Source organism: Chinchilla lanigera, unplaced genomic scaffold, assembly GCF_000276665.1.
Source record: "Chinchilla lanigera isolate Chin_1 unplaced genomic scaffold, ChiLan1.0 scaffold00038, whole genome shotgun sequence".
NCBI lineage: Eukaryota > Metazoa > Chordata > Mammalia > Rodentia > Chinchillidae > Chinchilla > Chinchilla lanigera.
The window spans coordinates 9558319-9580891 of NW_004955439.1; the positions used below are offsets into that span (position 1 = coordinate 9558319).

At 41.9% G+C, this 22573-nt stretch overlaps 1 protein-coding gene and 1 long non-coding RNA gene across 4 annotated transcripts in view; both read left to right on the forward strand.

Moving 5' to 3' along the window:
* Positions 1–15794, forward strand: part of Syne1 (spectrin repeat containing, nuclear envelope 1) — a gene marked incomplete in the record, with an annotated part of 442886 nt that extends 427092 nt beyond the window's left edge. For all 3 annotated transcript variants that reach the window (XM_013517312.1, XM_013517313.1, XM_013517314.1), the window contains 6 exon segments: positions 875–1075; positions 2703–2831; positions 4324–4536; positions 5543–5635; positions 6941–6999; positions 14755–15794. In XM_013517312.1, the coding sequence (XP_013372766.1) occupies positions 875–1075; positions 2703–2831; positions 4324–4536; positions 5543–5635; positions 6941–6999; positions 14755–14995 (936 nt within the window).
* Positions 15795–17094: 1300 nt separating this feature from the next.
* Positions 17095–21562, forward strand: LOC106149190. Its single transcript, XR_001235187.1, has 3 exons — positions 17095–19964; positions 20965–21042; positions 21402–21562. It is a non-coding gene; the product is annotated as an uncharacterized LOC106149190 (long non-coding RNA).
* Positions 21563–22573: the final 1011 nt, after the last annotated feature.

Below are 22573 nucleotides of genomic sequence, written 5' to 3' on the forward strand. Positions count from 1 at the left end.
CCATGGATATTTAAATATTACCAAACACACAAAAATTAGTATACATTGATGTGCTCGTAACCTTGAAATTGAGTTATGGACATTTTGGAAATTCACAAAACCAAAATCAGTCACCCACTTTGGTTGTGAAATCAAACTAAACTGAATAGCTCAGGAAATGCCCAACTTGTTCCCTTCCCCCTACAAGAATGTGGCCTGTGACTAGGCAGTGTCCTGGGCCTGTAGAACACTGTGTCACAGATTAAGAGGGCGGGAGCCCCACGGCCTGGAATCTGCCTTCTTAAATTCACCACTTCTGACTTACCACACAGCTTGGCCTACCTTGGTGTAATGAATTTCATGTATGACATGAAAAAAAGAAGAGCAGGTATTCTGCTGCCCAAAACTATTGGAACCAGGTTTGTGTTGCATTGTGACTGAACAACGAATTGTAAGGGCTGAGTTAACCAGATGCCTTGGTTCGCATCTTGCTTCCTGCTTTATTTATTTTCACTTTATTTATTCTAGCCCTCCTTGACTTTTATATCCCTTTCCTCAAAGCCGTGCCAACCATTCTGAAATACTTAATCATTCATATGTATTCTTGAAACATGTGGATCTGTGTTCCACATACCATTCTGTTTGGACTTTTTGAGTCTACACCATATTTTCCTAAGATCCATCCCAGTCAAGTGTCGCCCAACTGATTTCTCCTCTTCACAGCATCCCTGTCAGTAAGGTACACCCACCATCTCTTGCCTATCCATCCTGTGAAGGCAAGTTGTAGTTAGGATCTTTTCAATTGAGTGGAACACTTTCAAGGGTCTTAAACTACCTTTTTAACAAATGCTTTCTCATTATTGTCTTTGGCAAAGTGTCCTCCTTTCTCTTCTAGGAGTTACAGAAAGCAGTGGACCACCGCAAAGCCATCATCCTCTCCATCAACCTCTGCAGCTCTGAGTTCACTCAGGCTGACAGTAAAGAGAGCCGGGACCTGCAGGATCGCTTGTCCCAGATGAACGGGCGCTGGGATCGGGTGTGCTCTTTACTGGAGGACTGGCGGTCTCTGCTACAGGACGCACTCATGCAGTGCCAGGTCGGTGGGGCTTTGGGCAGGTGGTTCCGTGGAGCCAAACAGTGTCACTGTTAATTGAGTGCAGTTGCTTCCCCAAAGGAATATTTGAGTGAGATTATGTTTCTGAGCTTTTCATTTTACTGGAGAACCTGTACATCTAACTAGAATTCAAAGATTCTACATCTCATCATCTGTCCAGTTAAAAAAAGACTATGCCCCATATTTGTCTCAGCCCTGCCATTCCTTCTTTGACTCATTCATTCATTTATTCATTCAATATATATTTGTAGAGCACATAGATATTTCTTGAACATCAAAGCATTACATATTTTTATCCATCCATTCCTTCCACAATTATTTGCTGTTTCCACCACGTGCCATAAAATTGAAAGAAATAGTTAATCAAGATACCTATAGACATAGGTGACCTGTAGTAGCTGAGAATGGCCTCCTTGGGAGGGTAGTCAGGGGAGTTCTGTGCATCTCTGAGCTTCTACTGGAAGGATGTTGCTATGAAAGTGCTACAGTGAATGGGATGTGTCAGAAACAGAAAAGGATGCAGTGCCTTTAGGACAGAAAAGAATCCAGTATAGTCAGGATGCATTCAGGGAGGCAGGAAGTTATCAGGACTGGGAAGGATCTGGAACCCATTATATCCACTCCTACCAGTGTCTGGCCCAGAGGAGACCTTCAGTAGCTACAAGGTGTGATTAAAAATATGATGTATGTTTAGTATTTTAAAATATTCCCCTAATGACATATTGCCATTAATTCCCCTCATATTTCTCCTTACTTCCAACACATTTATTCTGTCATTCTTGACACTTTCAGATGTACTTCTGGAAGTCTTTATTTGTGTCTGTAGCTGTGCTGTCATGCCTACTTCTATGTCCTGAATTGATTTAAAACATTTACAGTGATGTCTGTCAAATAGAAACATTACAGTGTGCCCTCACCCACCTTATTTACTGGATCTAGTACCATGAGACTTCTGTCTTTTCCCTGAAGTCAAAATGATCATGAAAGGTAAATGTTTTGAATTGATCAGGACATCAAGGCAGTCAGAACAACACAAGTAAAGACACTCACAAAAGAGGACTTCCAGAACTGTGGCAGAAAGTGGCGGTAGGATAAGTGTATTTGAAGTAAGAGAGAATATTTGGAGGGAAATTAGTGACCGTGTATCTTTTACTGTAATAATTTTTTTAAATTTAAACACTCACCATGTTTGATCACACCTCATCTGTGTTGAATAAATGAACAAGTGAACGAACGAAGGGGATACAGGATCAGCCCCAGGCCTTAGAAGTTGGGAAAATTTGAATACGCAGAGAAAAAAACAAGGGGAGAGTTAATTCCTTCCAGACTATCAACACTACCTTCTTTTTGGAAATTAAGTATTTTGATACCAACTGTGTGTCTAAATTTCTGCCATACCCCCCCCCCAGTAATAAATACAGCGTTTTTGGTAAGAAGATAAACTCTTGGTCAGATACCTACAACAGCACTAGAGACTGCCTGAGAATGGAGTCAGGTATCTGATCTTAACACCAATATATGTCTGCCAATGGTAGCAACTGAAAAGAACAGAATACATTCTGGAAAACTTACTACCCACAGTTATTTTATGCTTTCTGTACTTTTGTAGGATTTCCATGAAATGAGCCATGGTCTACTGCTTATGCTGGAGAATATTGACAGGAGAAAAAATGAAATTATCCCTATTGATTCTCACCTTGATGCAGAAATACTCCAAGATCATCATAAGCAGCTGATGGTAAGAACGTGGACAGTCTAGTTACTTTCAGAGGGGTGCATATTTTTACTTTTGCTGCATTGCCTCTAAATTGTGCTGTTAACCTACACTCAACCCAAGTCTCTGACTTAACTCATACAGTTTTTAGTCACTGTGAAACAAGTTGCAGACAGCCATTGCTTACTGGTACCAATGTTAGACATCCTTAATTTCTGTTAGCTTGTGTTTGGTAAGGCACCTTTTTTTTAATGTACTTATTTTTAATTTAAAAATGTACTTATTTTTAATTTAAACTTTATATTTTATATCTATGTCCCTAAAGCATACTATTTGGTAGGTATTACAATAGAGACAATTAAGTCTTTCTGAGAGGAATTAGATATAACATCTGACACATTAACCTTTGCACAAGTATTTCTGAAAGAAAAACTAAGAAGGAAACACAAGGAGTCAGCTTATTTTCATTACCTGGCAACACCAAAACCTACCTGTTGTCAAGAAGCAAGAAACTTCCAAGCATAGTTGCACATCTGTAATCCCAGCACTTGGGAGACTGAGGCAGGAGGATTACAAGTTCAAGCCCAGCCTGAACAACTTTGTGAGTTAGTGAGTCCCTGTCTTAAAATTTAAAAACAAACAAACAAACAAAAGAACTGGGTACCCCAATGCTAAAAAAAAAGGAAAGAAACAAACAAGAAATTGTTTCTAGGACTACATTCAAATGAAAATTTACTGCTTAGGTTTTCATACAAGGATCTTGGACAATATAAAGTGTAACATATTTAAGTGATTTTTATCGATGGTAAGGAAGCATATTTGAGTTCCATTAGGAGAAAGTGCTTTAAATTTTATAGCTTTCTGTATTTTTAAAATGCTATGTCTTAATATTTATGAGTCACTAACCTACACTTGGTTAGTGAATTGGCTAAATTCACTGGAAAACTTGCTTAGTGAATTGCTTAGAATTGGCTGCTTTGAATTCAATACCATAACCATTTAGAAGCTGAGGAAATATATGCAATTGTATTTTTATTCAAGTTTGTCTTCTGGTATTAAGCTATGAATGATGAATCACCCTAGATCTTTTGTTAAAATTCTGACCAGGTATCAGAGCACACCTAGACATACTCGAATTTTGCTTTGGATGTTAATGTTTTATTTTTCTATTTGAAAAAAATGATCTTATGTCTCATTTGAAGAATACATTTTAAGTACACCTTCACATACACGACCACTACCAACAGAAAAGCCGACGATACTGTGAGCAAGGCATCAAATGAAAAAAGTTAGACCAGAGTAGTTCAGAGGTCCTACAGAGTTTTTTTGTTTGTGTTTGTTTTTCTTTTTCTTTTTTGACCAAGACACGATAAGAACACAGCCCCCATCCCTGTGAGCAGGCTTCAGCATTATTTGGAGTGTGCACACCACATTCTGATGCTTAGCTGTAATTCCTCACTATGGGAAAGTGGTCCCTCAGAACTTCTTAGAAAAAATTTTCCTCTTATGTACATAGAAAATAAGACGTGAGCTGTTGGAGTCCCAACTCAAAGTGACCTCACTGCAAGACATGTCTTGCCAACTTTTGGTCAATGCTGAAGGCACTGACTGTTTAGAAGCCAAAGAAAAAGTTCATGTCATTGGAAACCGGCTCAAACTTCTCTTGAAGGAGGTCAGTCATCACATCAAGGATCTGGAGAAGTCATTGGACATGTCGAGCAGTCAACAGGTAAGTCCTCACCAAACTTCACGGTGTCACATTTCGTGCAGGATTGGGAAGCACGGCTTGTACAAAGCCTTCAAATGCAGCACTTGTCAGAGTAGTGTCTGCTTTTCAGCACTGCTCCTCTAAGTCCTCTCTCAAAATAAAAACAGCAGACTCGTAAAGCTCTGTGACAGGACACTGCATTTGATTCCATTAAATTTGAAAGATCTCTTGTAATTGTTGCTGCCAGCTCTATTGCCGCCGCTGCTGCGGCATTTTATTTCACCCTGTTCATTTAAGAACTCACACATTTTCAGTTACACTGCCAGCAAACAAAATATTGTGGATGAGTTTTGTACTCAAGCATGTAAGGCATGCCTTCTCCCTATATGTACTATATAGTAATTACTCCGTAGAAAATAGTCCTCTGCTCATTTGTTTTTTACATTTTGTCTTAAATCTGCCATATTATTATAGTATTGTTACATTTTGTCTTAAATCTACCATATTATTATAGTATTGCATTCCCAGCAATGCTAAGATTTCAGACATTCAGTTGTGAAATCCTGTCAGGAACACACAGTGCTTTGTCATCTTGTAAGGGTGCTATGGAGTCGTCGACTCTGAACAGCGGTGGTAGAGTTTCTCTGATTCTACAAGACAGACTCCCGAACGGCTATCATTTGTTTCTAACTTAGACAAATGGGTTCATCTCTCGCCTTGGGGACCTACAGCTCTAAGACAGTTCTCATTACTTCCCAGTCTCATATTATTCACATCCATGTCACCAAGAAGTAATAAAGGTACAAAAAAATCTGTAACTATTTTCCGCAAGGACCAAACTCACAGCCAGGAAATCCCAACTCATTGCAAGAATTAGCTGCTGTTCTGATTCTGTTTTTCCAAATGATCTGATTTGTATGGTGGAGATGGCCTGATGATGGCATGGGGTGGGAAACACATTGGAAGCACATAGATCTCCCACAGCTCTGGGACCCAGAGTTGTTAGAAGAATCTTTTTCCTCCACAGGATTTGTCTTCCTGGTCTTCTGCTGATGAACTGGACACCTCAGGATCTGTGAGTCCTACGTCAGGAAGAAGCACCCCAAACAAACAGAAACCGGTAACTTTGCACTGGTCATTTTCAGGTGGCCCACGGGCGCATACACTAGGGAATGACAGTATTTGTGTCTACCACGGAGTCCACAGGTTCAGAACAGGAGTCCCCCCCAGGCAGGAGAGGGCTGTCACCATTTTAGAGCGCTCCCTCAGCTTCCCACCCTGCGCCCTTCCAGCATGCGCTCAGGAATGGAGAAGAGCAATTCTGTTTTTTAAAAGAACCAGGGCTCAGTGTGTGGTTGGTATGTGGGGAGGAAAATTATTTTTCTTGCTCACATGACCATGTCAAGAATACTGCTCATGTGGCCCTTTCGTGGCTCCCTCCTTCAAGCCACCACTGCCACGTCCACCTCACAAAGATGGGTGACCACATTCAGAATTGCCTAGGCCAGAGGTGGACGGACTGAACGTCCCATGAGTCCACTGAGTTGATAAGACGAGTGGAGGTTCCGTTGATCCTCAAGCAAAGAGGCTTCTGAGTAGTGGTCTTGAAGGTTTGGGGTCCTAATGTGACACCAACTCAAGCTGACCCACCCAGACCACGAGGCTGGTCACAGGGCTGCCTGACAGCCACACAGTGAGGATGAAAAGACAAATTTGGCCCTGCTACCCTCTATATCTTGATTTCTCTGTGTAATTAGAAGCTTGGTTTTTGTTTTGTTTTGTTATTTTTTGTCCGGCTTTATGATTTTATTCATTCTGTTTTTCTTTAGTTTTTAGAAGTAATGATTTCATTTGTACATTTTTGTTATATACACTTATGTTCTATGCTGACAAATGTATTATCCTTTTTAGGATTGTTTTTTTACTACATTCACTAGTTTCCTATAGATCCTAGTTTAAGAATGTGAAGGAATACTGGCTTTTCTATTCAAATTTTAACCTTATATAACCAGCATAGGTAATTTGGTGGGCTTCTTCTAGCAAAATAACAAGCTTACAGTACTACCAAAAAAAATTAATATTACTTCGGTGTTTTAAAACCTGAAAAAAAATGAGTAAAGTGCATTTTATATTACCAAGGAATGCACGGAGCCACTTGAAGAGCATCGAGTCATTCATTTTCTTACCATGAAAAGTGGGGAAACTATTTTGTTTATTTAATTATGGAGTCATTAATAATGTAGGTGTGAATTTATTTTACTTCTCTACCAAAAGAAAAGCCAGTTTCCTTGATCTGTGGACACTGATCATTTCATCTGATTTGTTTTCCCTTTGCTCCACTTTTAGTTTAATTTTCATCAGTAGCTTGTCTTTATTTGCCTGGACTGAACATTCTTCTTTCTTTACCCCTGTTCATTGCAAACAGCCACGAGGCAAATGTAGTGTCTCACAGCCTGGACCCTCTGTCAGCAGTCCAAATAGCAGGTACCTTGTTCTCCTGGTTTGCACATGTTCTAGAACCCCAAGAGGATGATGAAAATTGCCCATGATTTAGGTAGGCCTGCACCTGGTCTGCCTCAGGGTAGTTGTGAAATTACTCATTACAATCCCTATTCTTTGGTAGTCAATTGGAAGAGATGTTTCTAAGTGGAAAACATAAATAAATCTCAGAGCATAAAATATTTGAACCATACCAAAATTTTGTTTAACTGCACATAGCTCATTCAGTCTTTTTCAGCAAAGATCACACTATGTGCCTGTAAGGATTCCGTACAGTCGATGGCACAACCACCAGTCTGACTCATGGCAGACTTTTATCATCCTCTTTCTTTCTAGATTTTACAATGAGATAGGTAATCGATCAGTGAATTATCTCACCATTCACAGAACCCACAAATCTGCATAAAATATACTAACCCCCCCAGCTTTTTATTTTATCTTCCTGTTTTATCCAGATTGTGGGTTTTGGATTCTCCAAATGCCAAGTCCTAATTGGTTGTTCTTCATTTAAATTTGATAAGCACCTTCTCTCTTCTGCTTGCCCTAAAATTCCTCTTCAGCCTGCACACTCAGCCACTCACCTTCCTCACACTCAGCAAGCCCTTTCACTCCGCCCCGAGAGCAGTCCATGCCCCGCCCAGTGACCGCCAGAGGGCCTCCTCCCAGCTGCGCTCTGTGCTCCGCACCTCACCTCCGAGACCCCTCATTTCTGCAGTTAGCGGTGCTTTGCCTTCTCTGTTGTTGCTGTGGCGTCTGTGCTCCTTTGCCCTTCCACTAGTCAATTCGTGTTTCCCCAGAAAAGTTTTATTTTAAAATGAACAATACGGCCCTTGAAGCTGGTTTTTCATTCCAATCCCAAGCAGTTCACTGTGAAAATATCTGACTCTCTGGAAACTTACCACTGCTGAGCAGAACTCTAAATTCCTGGAAGGAGGGCGGGGATGAGGAAATGTAGAACTGTAAACAACCCTGAGTAATGGTTTTAGTTTCCCAGCTGTGTGCTGAAGGGACTGACTATTCTATTGAGTAATTCCCACTCAGCTGAAGTAATGCAGAACGTATTTTGATATGCTTTCTGATTTTAAGCCTCCATTTACTATGGATTTTTTTTCCTTTCCTTTTGGTTTGAAGATAATTTTATAAGTTTTTTTTTTTTTTTTTTCCTGTCCATAACAGAATAGCGATAATGAAATATTGAGGGAAAACTTCCAGGGACTTTGGGAGATAATGATGGACATCTGTGGCTGCTCTGTAGTCTTCTTAACCCCTAAAGAAAAGACAACCGGGGGGCTGCGGATGTGGCTCACTGGTAGAGCTCTTGCCTGGCATGCACAAGGTCCTGGGTTCAAATGCCAGCACAAAAAAAAAAAAAAAGAAAGAAAGAAAAGAAAAGACAGTTGGTTACTATAGACAAGTCACTGTGTTGTAGAATCCCTCTTGTAACTCCCAAATTGTGGTGTGCTGCGAGCAGAGACGAAGACTGTCTCCGTAGTATTCTTTGAGGAAATCAGAGAACAAGTCTTTGGTTAACATAAGTGCTGGTGCTGAGAGCAGGACAAGCCATTATGCTGTTAAGCAGTACCAGTAGCCATCACCTCTCCATTCCCAGATTGCACCTATCTGCTTCCCCAATTATCTGAAGCCAGCACACAGGTCCTCTGAAAATCTTAAAGGCATCGTTTATGTGGGCAACAAGTGCTTCCACGTGCTTCCTAACAGGGCTTTGCCGCTGGGCCAGCCCTCTCCTCACTGTGAATCCACAAGGCGCCTTCAGCTCTGCTCTGTCCAGCACTGTCGATTAACATCTTTCTGAGTGTTCCGCACAATGCTCACTTCTCTGCTCAGGAGGGGATGGGATAGAAGTCATTTTTACCTGAATGGAAAACTGCATCAAACACCTTGACAACAGGTGTGGCGGAACATTCTTGGGCTTCATAACTCCTCAGCACCTTGGGTTGGGTGTGCTCACCTCTGACAATAAAATGCCAAAGCTCTTGGGAGGAGAATGCACTTCAGTCACTCTCCGAGCTGTCACCGAGTCCCTTTACATTGTGACTTGAGACAGCTTGTGTTTGATCTTGCACTGGCCCAGCAAATCTGAAAGGTTACTGCAAAAGCACTAGAATTCAGAGTGTTGCCCTCAGACAACAGTGATGAGAACATTCTAGACAGACTTTTTTTTTCTGAGAAAGGAAAGAGGCTAAGTTGGAAAAGGTAGGGTACTGGTTCAACGGGAGAGCATACTTATGTATTTTCTGTTGTTTAAAGTCAGATATTAATGAGCTAAGTGTAGTGGTGCACACCTTCAATCCCAGCACTCAGGAGGCTGAGGCAGGAGGATCGTTGAAAGTTTAAGACCAGCCTGGGCTACAAAGTGAGCTCAAGGCCAGCCTGAACTGCATAGTGAGACCCTGCCTCAAAAAGAAAAAAAAAAAAAAAAAAAAAAAATCAGATAATAGTAATAAACTATCCTATTACATACTTCAGTTTGATTTGATGTTGGCAATTCTATGTCATTATTTAATTATAAAGTTCCATATGGATGGAAGACAAAAGTTAGAAAACATTTATTATGCTTAGGCCTGAGCCCTACCAAATTAGTATAATCTGCTTTCTTTCATTAAAAGTTTTGTAATGTGTCAGAATCCAGAGACTCCCTAACTCGATGACAGTGTGCTTCCCACAACTTCCTAAAACTGTAAGAAATTGAAGAAAGTCTACCTACATATTCATAGTAATTCATATTATTTTTTTATTTGTGATTAGACCTATTTTAGAAGCATGCGTTCAAAGCGGTGCTTATGGTTCTTTTTTTCCTATGTTTGGCTTAAAATTTTCTAATCCTGCCACCAAGAATTCTTCAAAACTTGACTGTAAATGACTTGAAGTTGAAAAATGGAAAAATTCACTCCAGTTGTCAACAAGACAAAGGAATAACTGCTCTGTAGTCTCGATAGAATGAAGGATAACGTAGTTCTGAAGCTGAGAATTATAAGATGCGGAATTGCCCTGGACACCGTTAGCCTTTGGCAGCTTCTGCACAGAAAACTAAGATGGGATGAGAAGGGCTGAACCATCTGGCTCAAAGACTGAAGGAGGGAGCAAAGGCCTCATTTTAAAATCCATTTGCAGCAGTCAAATATATTTAAGCCAGTCAGTGGGCTTTTCCCATGCATACTAAAGACTCCTGTAAATGCTGCTCAGTGTCTTACGGAATTTATTTTCAAATCTTTTGTGTCAGACTCTTCCTAGGGATATGTTTATTCCAAGCATTCAAAGAGCCTGGGCGCAGAGCGGTTTCCCCTGGAAGGCAAGCTGCCCACCTGCCCTGGGAGCAGCAGTGGGGGAAGGCTCCAACAAGTCCCTCTTGCTGTTTCGAGGAAGGCCTTCCCAGTGTTCCTGGGGAGTTAAGTCAGGCAGTTTAGGAAATTTGCCACATTTTTGAAAACATTATTCTTAAAACAGGAACACTTCCTTACAAAAGAGGTTGAAACCAGCCAACCCCTGAGGACAGAAGTCAGCACACCCCTAGTATAATTATATAGTTAATAATGACAGGTCACTACTTAGTGCTCCATACATTCCCAGCACCGTGCAAAGTACTGTGTATATGTTACCTAGTTTACCCTCCTCCGAGCCGGCTATATTCCTGTTTGTAGAAAAGAACACTGGAGATTAAAGGCAAGAGTTCGGGTGAGCTCTACCTTGTTAACTACACCACTCTACTGAGGAAGAGCTGTAAATGGGGGGTGAGCTCAAGCCAGGACCACAGGCTTCCTGAGGTAGTGTAGTGCCAGCCAGCATGTTTGATTTGGAATAGGAGAAGACTCGAGTCCTAAACTGATCCTAGAAACTTGTCTTCTGAGCCGCATATCCAGGGAACACTGGCCTTTCAAAGACCACGAGAGCAGACAACAAGATCTTAGGCAGCCTAAATTACTTTTGAACAATAAATTTTTGAACAATACTGCTACTATACTGCCAGTGTTGGCTAACAAGTAACCAAATGCTTTGCAAGTTTGGTTTTAAATGACGTATGCGCAGAATTGACTCATGTTTTCCTTGAATCTGTAGAATTTCAAAGTGAGTCACGCCCTGTGTGTTTCAGACTTCTCCCATGTCTTTGCCATATGTGTTTCTTTTGCATGGTGCGTTGTTACATCCACACCCTGAGTTTATAATTTGGGACAGTGACACTCCTGGGCAACACATCTGGGCAATTATTTGCCTGGAAATTTGAAAGAGTTAGAGGAATGAGAAAAATAAGGAAATATTTGTGTGTGTGTTTCTGGATACCTACGATATCTCCATTGATGAAGTTCCTTGAGAAACCGCACACATTCTGAATTGGCACGTATTTGTGGCCACTGGAGAATGACCAGGAACTAGTCAGCATGTTGCCTTTGTTCTTCCCCTGTTGAATTTCCCAAGACCCTTGCAACAGGTGACTTTAATTCAACAGATAAATATTAAAAGCACCATTTTACTCTGAGATCATTAACTTCCTGGAACAGAGTCATCTCGAAGAAGAGGCAAATCTGGGCCTGCTGCAACTCTGGTACTTACTCCAGTGGGTGAGTGTTTGTTTCAGTAGGAAGACTGGAGATTTTCAAGAGCAGTCAACTGCGTGAACATTCACCAAGTACTGTGTGTTCTCTCCGTCCCTATCTCAGCCCATTACTTCTTCCTAGCTTGGCATTCTTCAGCAGCAGAAACCATGCGCCAATTAAATTTTAATAAAGAATGCTCTGATGCTGTTAAATGTGCCATGTCCTTCAGAAGACTCTGTAACATGTGAATCCCTATTCCAAAAGATGATGACCTCTCCAGTTCTGAGAAAAGAACTAGTCGGTGCGCAGCCTTTGTTTTGATCTTGATCTTTGACCTAATTTCTCAGAGAGGCTAATAATTGACAGAGCGGGGTTATCTGGCTCCTTTGGATTACACCGTCACTTATATGTGTGCATCTTCCCCTCACTGAAGTCTTTCAGTGTCCCCTGATGAAAATGAGTCAGATATTTGGTGCGAGGAAATGTGGAGCTCTCTTCTGTCATTCTGTAACAACCCATCCAGAGACAGGTGGTGAGTGTTGCTTACCAAGGCGTATTTTCACTTCCAGGGAAGGATATACTAAAGAAAACCTCAGTCTACAGTTTGTAGGTAGCCTATCCCACCCATCTCATTTCATTGAAGCAAATCATTGAATCATAAACTGTGAAAGCAAAAATGATTTTAGGATCTTAAGGCATCCTTCTTCTTTGCAAATAAAACAGAAGGCCAGAGAGATTAATGCAGTTCCCATGACTGTGATGGCCTGAAAACAAGATGTCCTCGTGTCTGACACAATGAATTGATGATCATTGTGATACTGCAAGGCTTTATGGCTGGAGGCATTTATTTTAGACACAAGAAAGCCACTTCCAATATTTAAGGATGCACGTATTCTCTTCTTTGTTCCTACATGTAAAATACCTATGACATCAGTATGACCAGCATGGCATCTCATTCGTATCACCAACCAGAAGATCATGGGAAGGTCAAGTATGGTGTGCCATCAGGATTTTTGGAGGTCTGAGTTGTAGATAGAACTCTTCCTCTATTTGTGGGATTTGAGGCAAATCATTTAGCTCTCAATAAATCCCATATTCTAATCGCTAAAGTCCCAGGGTTGAAATTTTATATCTACCACTTGCTAGGCAGGGAAACCGGAGCCAGTTCCTTGATTCTCGGAGCCTCTTTTTCATCTTGTATGAAGTGAAGCTAATAAGCACACAGCTCAGAGGTCTGTTGTGGGGATTAAATGAGAGAACCCAAGATAAATGCTGAGAGCGTTGCCTAGCAATCTGAAGAATAAATGTTAACTGTCCTTAGCTACTTAGCTACAAAATTAGGAGGTGGATTAGATTGCTCGAAGGCCCCATCTCAACATGAATATTTTATAATTAAATAACTGGAGAAGTTTCTGTTTTCCCCTTCCATTAGCAAGGTACAATGTATCTCTTTTACAGTTCATCATATTTCCACAAAATATACATCCCCCATTCAGCTCATTAGGAATAATTCACTGGGCTTAGCACTAGGGCAGTTAAGCAATTTGGCCACTAGGTGGTGACTGAATCTTTGGGACCCCTCTTGTGAGACTGTTTACATGGACAAATTACTTTAAGTCAGAAATCATGTAAAAGGTGAGACTGAGAAGTCAGAGGACCATCTTGCCTAATTTGAAGAGGTCAGTAAGGAAGTTGGCACATAGAACTGAAGTGAGTTGTTCAAGATTACACTGGTGTGGACCTCAGGTAAAGCACTATGGTTCTAATTTAAGGGCAGTGATTTTGTTTTTGCTTTTTCTTTACACTCCAACAACTGTGCTAGAAGCACCATGTAGTATGGGGCTGAGCCTTCTGGAGAACTGATTTGTCTTGTTTCTTGAAGGTTTAATGAAAGAGTTTTAAATAGGCCCTCTTTTTCCCTTTAAAAGGGGATTATATTTTCTCAGCAACTACACTACAGCCCCCCACTGATACCAGAGTAACCTGTCTTCAGCAATTAATAGCTAATAAGGCAGATACAAACACTAGAGTTTTCTCAGGAACCAAACCTATAGAGTTATCAGTATAGTTTTTATATGATCATATTTTCCCCATATCTCACATTCCGTGTCCTTTCCCCTAGTGACATGAAGACATTAAAACCATTAAGAAATTCATACCAGGTGTGCAGGAATGTGTCCCCTCGGTATAGCTATTCTTTTTACTTATGTAATGTTATGCAGGTCTATTACCACTTGTGAGTAAGGTTTCTGTCTTCATCTTTTTCAAAAAAAAAAGCTAATGGCTCTTTCCAAAAGAAATCACTAGCACCCATCACAGAACCTACTTCAATTTTCAATATTTCTCAGGCCTTTCTTATGAATACTGACAGTTTCTTTAATCTCTAATGTACAGCTTAAAAGAACAATAAAAGTGAGGTAGGAAAATTGGGAATTTTGAGTCTAGAAGGAACCTTCAAGGTGACAGTCTTTCCTCTTCAGACAAGTAGTGTTAGTTTCCCAAAACCACAGATTAGTGAGTGACAGGGCCAGCCTAGAATCTCCATCCACCAAGTGTTCTGTAGATGGACTCCTTTGCTGTTCTTGCTTATACAGCTTTGGAGTCCACTAATGTCAGGGTCAGACGCTGGCCCAGTGCAACATGAAACCAGGGTATGAGCTAAGATTAAGTAAGCTCTCGTGGGTCTGTGCAAAATGACTAGGGCTGTTTCTATCCTTGCTGCATGGATTTGGGCATATCCAGGATGCTAGACAGGATGCTTGGTAGAATTCTGACAACACATTTTGCCCAACAGTGTTCCTGATAGTCTTTAAAATGAACTGCATCGAGCATCTACATTTTAATTAGCCTAGAACTGATTAATTTTATGCTAGTGAAATGTGCAGATCAGTTACGTTTGTTGATGGAAAAGGTTATAGCAAATTAAGGGAAGAAAGAGTGGACTTTGAGGCCAATTGCTCACCTTCGGCTGACTGGCTAGATGTATTTTTCTATCAGTGCTGTTTCCAACAGCTCTTTCTTTGGTTGAGGGGTGGGGTGACTTGGTCATACTGAAGAAGACCGGAAGCTCACTGCCAAGTTTGGTTGTGTTTTGCATGGCCCTTTGGCTTCCAGGAAGGTACAGAAGCAAAAAGCAACATCTCATCAGTATTTGAATTACTTGAGTTATTTTTGTCACTTATTTTCTCAGGTCCACAAAAGGTGGCTCCGATTCCTCCCCTTCTGAGCTGCGACCGGCTCGGTCGGGCCGAGCCTTCCTATACCGAGTCCTCCGGGCAGCTCTCCCCCTTCAGCTTCTCCTGCTGCTTCTCATCGGGCTCGCCTGCCTTGTGCCGATGTCGGAAGAAGACTACAGTTGTGCTCTCTCCAACAACTTTGCCCGATCATTCCACCCCATGCTCAGATACACAAATGGTCCTCCTCCACTCTGAACCAAGCAGATGCCATCTGCCAAAGTGCTGGTAGCATGAGGAGCAGGGGCCCAGAAGCAGCCCCAAATGATCAAAGAGGCAGAAATTATGATTTCTGTGAAATGAATCAAGCCAAGACATATGTGCATCTTAAAAGAGGCAGAAGCCCTTGGTGAGGCAGCTTTCTCTCTCCTCTATATCCCGGAATGCAAGTCACTGTTTCTGACGTGGATGAAACACAGAGAGAGGAGAAGGACTAACAGAAGGTCTGAAAGAAATTTTGTTTGAGAGTCTGAGCCTAAAGAGAGTGGGTAAGGACACCCAAAGTTACCCTGGACTTGTGAATTCTGGGTCTTTGGCCCATCGACACATAGCCAAGGACTTGAGTGGACGGTCGGGGCAGCTTTCCCACGGTGCTGCTCCATCCACCCAAGAAGCAGTCCTCCCGTGCGCCATGTTAGTGTAATACAATCTATCAACCAATCAGTGCTGAAGAGATTTTAGAACCTTGTAATATACAATTTTTAAGAGCTTATATAGCAACTTTCTTTGTACTTTTTTTTTTGTCTCCTTTTGGGCATGATGTTCTAACCTTCGCTTTAGAAGCACAAGCTGTAAATCTAAAAGGCACTTTTTTTTAAAGATATAAAGAAAGACTAGATGTAATAAATAAAATTAAGGAAAGCTTTATGTGAAAAAGAAGTTGAATGTTATAGTATAAAAAAGATATTTATGTAATGTACAGTTTGCTAAAGCCAAGTTTTGTTTGTATTAATTTCTTTGCATTTATTATAGATACTATAAAACATTTTGTCTTTGCTTTTTCTTCCCCTAAAAAAGTGATTTTTTTTCTAAATTATTAAGCAGGCGTTAGTCCAAATACAACCGAAATTATGATTTCTGTGAAATGAATCAAGCCAAGACATATGTGCATCTTAAAAGGAAAGGGTGTTTGGGGTAGTATATATTTACGCATGGAAGGACATGGAGGATTCCTTGTTCCCGCTTCTTTCTAAGGCCAATCAGATCTTATAAGTTCCTGCTTCCTGAATTACTTCTTCCTCTCTTCTCATTCCCCATTGCACAAATGGAAAACCCTCCTGGGACCTCCTTCCTACAACCCCTTCTCTGATCTGTCCCGAGGGTTTATAACAGCCCCCTCAATCTTCTTTGCTTCACACCCCTTCTTTGCTGCAAAGATTTCTGGGTGTTTTTTTTTTTTTTTTTTTTTTTTTTTTTTTTTTTTTGGCTACCAGACAAAATATAATTTTAGTCTATCATTCAAATATAAATACTTAAGTTTTTATTTTCCCCTTTGACCTTGCCAGCTCATGGAATCATTTGATGCTTATGGCATTTTAATCTACCATTTAGCAATATGAGGAGCCAGAGGTCAGCCTTCTATTGGAAATAGAAAACTCAGGGACCAAAGCACATATTCCTGCAGGGCAAGAATTGCAGGGACTATTGGCCACTGTCTCATTAGGAATTGGAAGGTACAGTTTTCCATTTGACTTTTATTCCATCAATTTCTCTCCTTGCCTGTACCAGCCTAGATCCCCGGAGATACTCAAATTTACATATCTTGCTCTAATTCAAGTATTTCGACTAAAACAAGTCAGCTGAAGCTGACCTCTGTGGTTTAGTGATGCAGGCAGATTGAAAGCCATCTCAACACTGGATCCTGAGATTTAGTGAACTTTTGATTTCTGGGATGACTTCACACCTTCTCCTTCAATCCACAGGGCAGGGCCTGGGAGCTTGCCTTTTAAACAGGTGCCCGGGTGTCTTTAACTCTACTCACCTTAAGAAGCACATTTTCTCAACTTCATCTGTTTTTCCTCTCCTGCCTTACAAGACTCGGTTCACCACCCAGCTCCTCCTTGATCAACTTCCAGATCACTTTCAGACTGTACTTAAGACTTCCCTGTAGAGAATGTTGCTCCCATGGCATTTGTAGCCCATCTACTGTGCTTCCCACTGGTCATTCTGTCCCTCTCAAATATCCCCTGAGGTCCTCCTTGGGAAACAGTGTTATTTTATGGAAAGGACAAAGTTTCTATCTCCCTGCTTCTGGAGAGAGAGAGTGTGTGTGTGTGTGTGTGTGTGTGTGTGTGTGTGTGTGTGTGTGTGTGTGTGTGAGAGACAGACCTCTCTGCAGGCCGCATCACTCCGTCGCCTCCCTGTCACTCCAGGCCCCCAGAGCCGTCCCCCATTCACAAGGAGCACGTCACATGGTCAGGCAGAGTTGCTGCAAGGCCGAGCACAGAGGGACTTCAGAGGCTTTTCTTTTCCACATGACTGCTCACTCGCATTTCAGTCCTTCCCCATTACTGAAGAATCCAGTGTTAAATATTACAGAGAGAAGAATTTATTTTAGCCATTTAGTGATTGACACTGAACCCAGACCACTGCCCATAATCACGCCATATCCCCAGACCTGGAAAAGAAAAAAATAGTTTTAATTATTAATACTTACAGTCCCTGTGCCTTTTGCTAAGTCTTTGTACCTGGTGCTGTACACAACATGCATTTCCACTGAAGTCTTTCAGACGTAACAGCACCTTGGAAAGGAAGTTCCAGGGATAGTGGGTACTGAAGCCATGAGGCCTTGGCTTCCACACATGAGACAGCTGGATCTGTCGCACATGAGACCAGGACCTCTACCCAGAGACCTCACAACCTCAAGTGCCTTGGGGAGAGGTGTATTCCTCAAAGTCTTCGTGGAAGGATGGATATTTCAAAGAATTCTAATGCAACAAAAGGACACTGATGGCAGCTGGAGAGGCTCATGTTTTTATAGTAGGGACGCTCAGGGGTCCTGCTGAGCCCAGGAGAGAGCAGATGATGTCTCAAGTGAAAGGAGGTGAGGAAGACCCTGGGCAAAGAGAACACCAACTGACCGAGAAGGGTGGGAAGAGAAGGGTTAAGAACGCATTGGTGGTGTGATCTGCACAAGCAAGCAGAAACTATTGGAATGGGTGAACAAAGAAAATCCATACAGCAAAGATGGAAACTAAAAGAACTGCGGTAAGAAATTCAGGAAGACAATAAAGGTGATCAGGAAAACCATGCCTGAGGAGTAAGAATTAGGCCTCCAGGAAGATGGCGAAGCAGCAGCTTCCCTTGTTTGTGTAAGGAGAAGTGACACCTTCCAAGGCTCAGAAGGAAATTCTTCAAGCCAAAGGCTGAGATTTACTAGAAGAAGGCAGGTTGAGGGAGACTGATTTATAGCCTTCACCTTGAGACCAAATATTAAGAAATTATAGCTACCAAATTGTGTTGGCAAGCCATATAAAAGACCATAAAGCAACGAACAATGGAGTGAGAGATTTATGCAAGTTGGTCACGGCCAGATAGGCAGGGCCCCGGAAGAGCTGGGCTGGGTGTGCCTGGGACAGCTCCACGGTTGGGTTCTTTGCTTTGTGCCTGCTGGTCTGTTCTCAGTTCACCAAACATCCACAGGGAATTGTGTATCAATTACAATGGTCTCTGAGTGCATGCCAGATAGGTCCCCAAAGGCCTGGCCAGAGCAGAATCCAGTAAATGTCTGCTGTGTGACCGGAGCTGCTCCAGCTTCCTTTCCAGCCCAGTCTCAGCTAGGACGTCACCACTTCTTAATTACCCATCAAAGCACTGCTTGCTGGGCCACTGATGTGCAGAATCCCTGTCTTCCGCCACTGCTTCAGTCCCAAAACAGGGATGAAAGTGAAAAAGGAAACTGGAAGAGAACCCACAGAAACGGTATCTAATGCAGGAGTGGGAAAGGAGATTAAGTCTATTAAATGTATCTTTATTTTCTCTGAACAAATTGTCTCTCTTTAACATCTTTGTCATCGGTTTGTGTTACAGCAGGGTGCATTTTGGAAACGGAGGTAGGCAGAGTGGTTTACAAGCCCGGGAGGCAATTTTCAGCTTAGTCATGCTCAGCAGTGAGAGGCTAATTTGGGAGCAGAGAGATGTTTTGCTGAGTGTGGCTGCTACAATTTTAGATTTAATGATACACTGTGATAGCTGTGGCTCATCGTCACACCTAGAGCAACCTGGAGAGAACGAAAGTGAACAGGAAGGGCACTTACTCTTCATATCCTGGCTTCTCACTGTCTCTCCCTACCATTTGCCCAGTATCCACCAGGAACCCATTGCAGACCACCACTGAGCAGCCGGCATTTTAGGGGGACCCCTCATGCCAAAGAATAAGAAAACAGGGCTAACTAATGACAGTCAACAGGCAAAAGCATCAGAGAATCGAGACTGGCTAGGAAACAGGAGCAAGGCACTGCGGCACAGTCGCACCGGAATGTTTAATCCAAAGCTGAAGGACCCCGGTAGGACTGGATGGATCTTGTTAAAACATGGAGGTCACAGAAAAATGAATCAACCTTATAGATTTTTTAACCTGTTACCTAATACAAGTGTAAGAACTTAACTGAATCCGCAGCCAAAGCTGTATTAAAACAAAGGTAATTGTGCCACAGATGCCACATGTGATACCATATGTGGTCCAGAAGAAACACAGCCTCCCAGCTGAAGAGTCCCACCCAAGCCGTGCGGGTCTGTGCTATGGTCCTAAGCTTAAGTCTTCCTGCATACATTCTGCAGGCAACTGCTGAGCTGAGAAAGTAAACCAAGCAGCTGCTGACATCACCTGGAGTTCCAGGCAGCCACACCCCTCCAAAGCTCATACTTTAGCAGGAACTCAGCACAGCCACCTCCCAGGCCCTGTGGGATGCACAGGTGGCTGGAGAGCTGCAGTGACGGATGCTCGTGGCCAGGGGTTTCCTAAGTGTTGCTCCTGACCAGCAATGTCTCTGGTCCCTGTCCTCTGGAAACAGACTTGTACCATGGTTGGCCCCCGGCTGGGCTTCCAGGTCACCCAGCCCCCAGACTGTCCTTCTAAACCTTTAACCCTTTCCACCAGTCACAACAGCAAGTTGTGTAAGCAAAATCCCCATCCTTCCCATGGATTGAATGTCAGCTTCACCAAACAGTAAGTTTCCATATACATCTGAACTTCTAGTCTGTGCTCTATCGTGTGTTGTTGATCCATTGGCCATTTGCTATTTTAATTATGGTGGTAGGTAGCATAATTAATTGCAGCAGTAAAATACAGGTATAATATATAATTCAGTAAAATATATAAGTAATAGAATATATAATAAAATGTATATTATAATTATTAATACACTCAGTATATTAGGTAAGTTTTCATGTATCTTTGGAGAAGCACCATTTCTCTCTGTGCATGTGTCCATTTTAAAATCTAATTGTTAAAAAAACAACAACTTTAGTTTCTAATTTTTTTCTTTTCTAAAGGAAAGTTTCATATCTCTTGATCATTTTGCAGTTTTGTTTTGTTTCAGTACTGGGAACTGAACTCAAAGCCGTCACACTGAGCTACTTCCTCAACATTCTGTTTGTTTGGTTTGGTTTGGTGTTTTTGTTTTGTTTTTGGTTTTTTGGTTTTTTCCACAAGTTCTCAAACTCTAACTTATGATCCTTCTCCTGCCTCAGCCTCCCAGAGTTTTGGGATTATAGGTCTGCACTACCATGCCCAGCTTCTAATTTCATTCTTTTTTGGGGGGGTGCAGTTTTCTGGTACCAGGGATCAAACTCACGACCTTGCACTTGTCGGGCAGGTGCTGTGCCGCTGAGCTAACTCCCCAGCCCCCAGCTTCTAATTTTATGTTACTTTTCTGTGCCTTTTGATTTTCTCAAACAGCATACCTTTTTTTTTTTTTTAAATTAAGGGCTATTTTTATTCTGTAATGTGAATTTTTCACATTATAATAATTGGCCCACACATATGTCATTCATCATTAGATATCCTGGATATCTCAGGACCGTTTTTTTTTCCTTGTGTTTTTAAAACTAAACTGTACTTTGTGTATATTTGAGGTTTATAACATGTTGTGGGACACATATAACATCTTCTATACTAAAGTAAATTAACACTCTGTCATCCTAAATTGTTATTTTTTGTGTCACAGGAGCAGCTAAAATCTACTTGTTTAACAAAAAGCCATAGTAAATGAATTTTACAACTTTAGTCCTCATGTTTATCCTTGGTAAGTGTACTTGTGCATCTTTATCTAGCTGCTGAGTGAATGAAGTGTTGGGGGGATATCTAGATGTGAACCACAACAGATCCAAGTTTTATTAAAAGAAAAGCCGGGTCCATATATTAATTGTACAGGGCAGGGGAGAGGTTGAAGAGACATGAATGAAACATAACGCTTAATATTGTGACTGGAATCACGTGGTGGAAAAATCACCTTAAACACTTTTGTTATTTAAATTTGACAGGAGTATGATATGCCTTTTAGATCCAAATTACTGTAAGAATGATGATAATTTTAAAAGGGAATGGAAAAGAAACTTCTGCTCCTTTGGAAGGAGATGACATGTGATTTGCTTTTTAATTTAGAGGAAAAGTGTTGGTAGGCGCTAAATAAATGATCACATGTCATTTATCATACGGAGAAAAACCCTTCTGGACGACTTCACAACAGGTGCTCATCCTGAATGCTTGGTTGGATGAAGACGTAAGAGCAGTGGTGGCAACCAATTCAAGGTAATGAAGCTCAGCTGGGTGTGGCGGTGCAGGTTTGTAATTCAGTACTCTGGGAGGCAGAAGGAGCCCACGTTTGAACTCAGCCTGGGCACTTTAGCGATTTAGCAGGACCCTGTCTCAAAAGAGAAACAAACAAAAAAGAGAACTGGAGTTGTACTTTAGTGTGAAGCCCTTGAGTTCAAGCCTCAGTACTAGAAGGAGGAGGAAGGGGAGGAGGAGGAAGAAAAGGGGCGGGAATGGAGAAAGAGGAAGGAGGGAGAGGAGGAAGGGAAGAGGAGAGGGAGGAGGAGAAGGAAAAAAATAAGGATGCTTGCTGACCAAGGAATTCACTCAACCCCCAGAGAAGAGTTTCCCTGGAAGAGGTGTGTACATAAGATTCATTTGTTCAGGAGAAAAGCAAAACTTCTTAAGCTACCAACCCTCAGAAGAAGTCACCCTGCTCACGGGGGACATCAGGCCTGATCCTTAGAAGTGATTGGTGTGGGCCATGGTGAGGACTCTGACTGTGAGTGGGAGGTCATAGGCAGCTTTTCTCCGGGCCGTGCTTTACTGACACAGGTACCAGAGATGAACCTGCTTTGCCTTTGCCTTGAAATCTGCTCCGATCAACAACCACCCTCAAGATGCTGCCTGGTTAGCCTGGCTTTGCCGGAGGCCCAGTCCCCCACCCCCACTGCGCCACCCCTCCCCCAACCTCTGCGATGGCGTCTACTAATCAGACTGGGAGAACTGATGGGGAGCTAAGGAACTGGGCTTTCATTCAGCTCATTTTACCCAAGTCTTAGAGAAGCTCTGGAGCCAAAACACCCCAATTCAATGCCCAGCTCAGCCACTTCTCAGCTGTGTAATTTGAGCACGTGTCTTCATCTTTCTGTTCCTCAGTTTTCTCCTCTGTAAAATAGGATAAAAATAGTACCTACTACACGGGGTAACTGTGAGGATTATACACATTAATGTATGTAATATGTTAAAATAGTGCTAGTCTAGTAGTAAGTGTTAGTTCATCGAACTATTATTACTTCCTG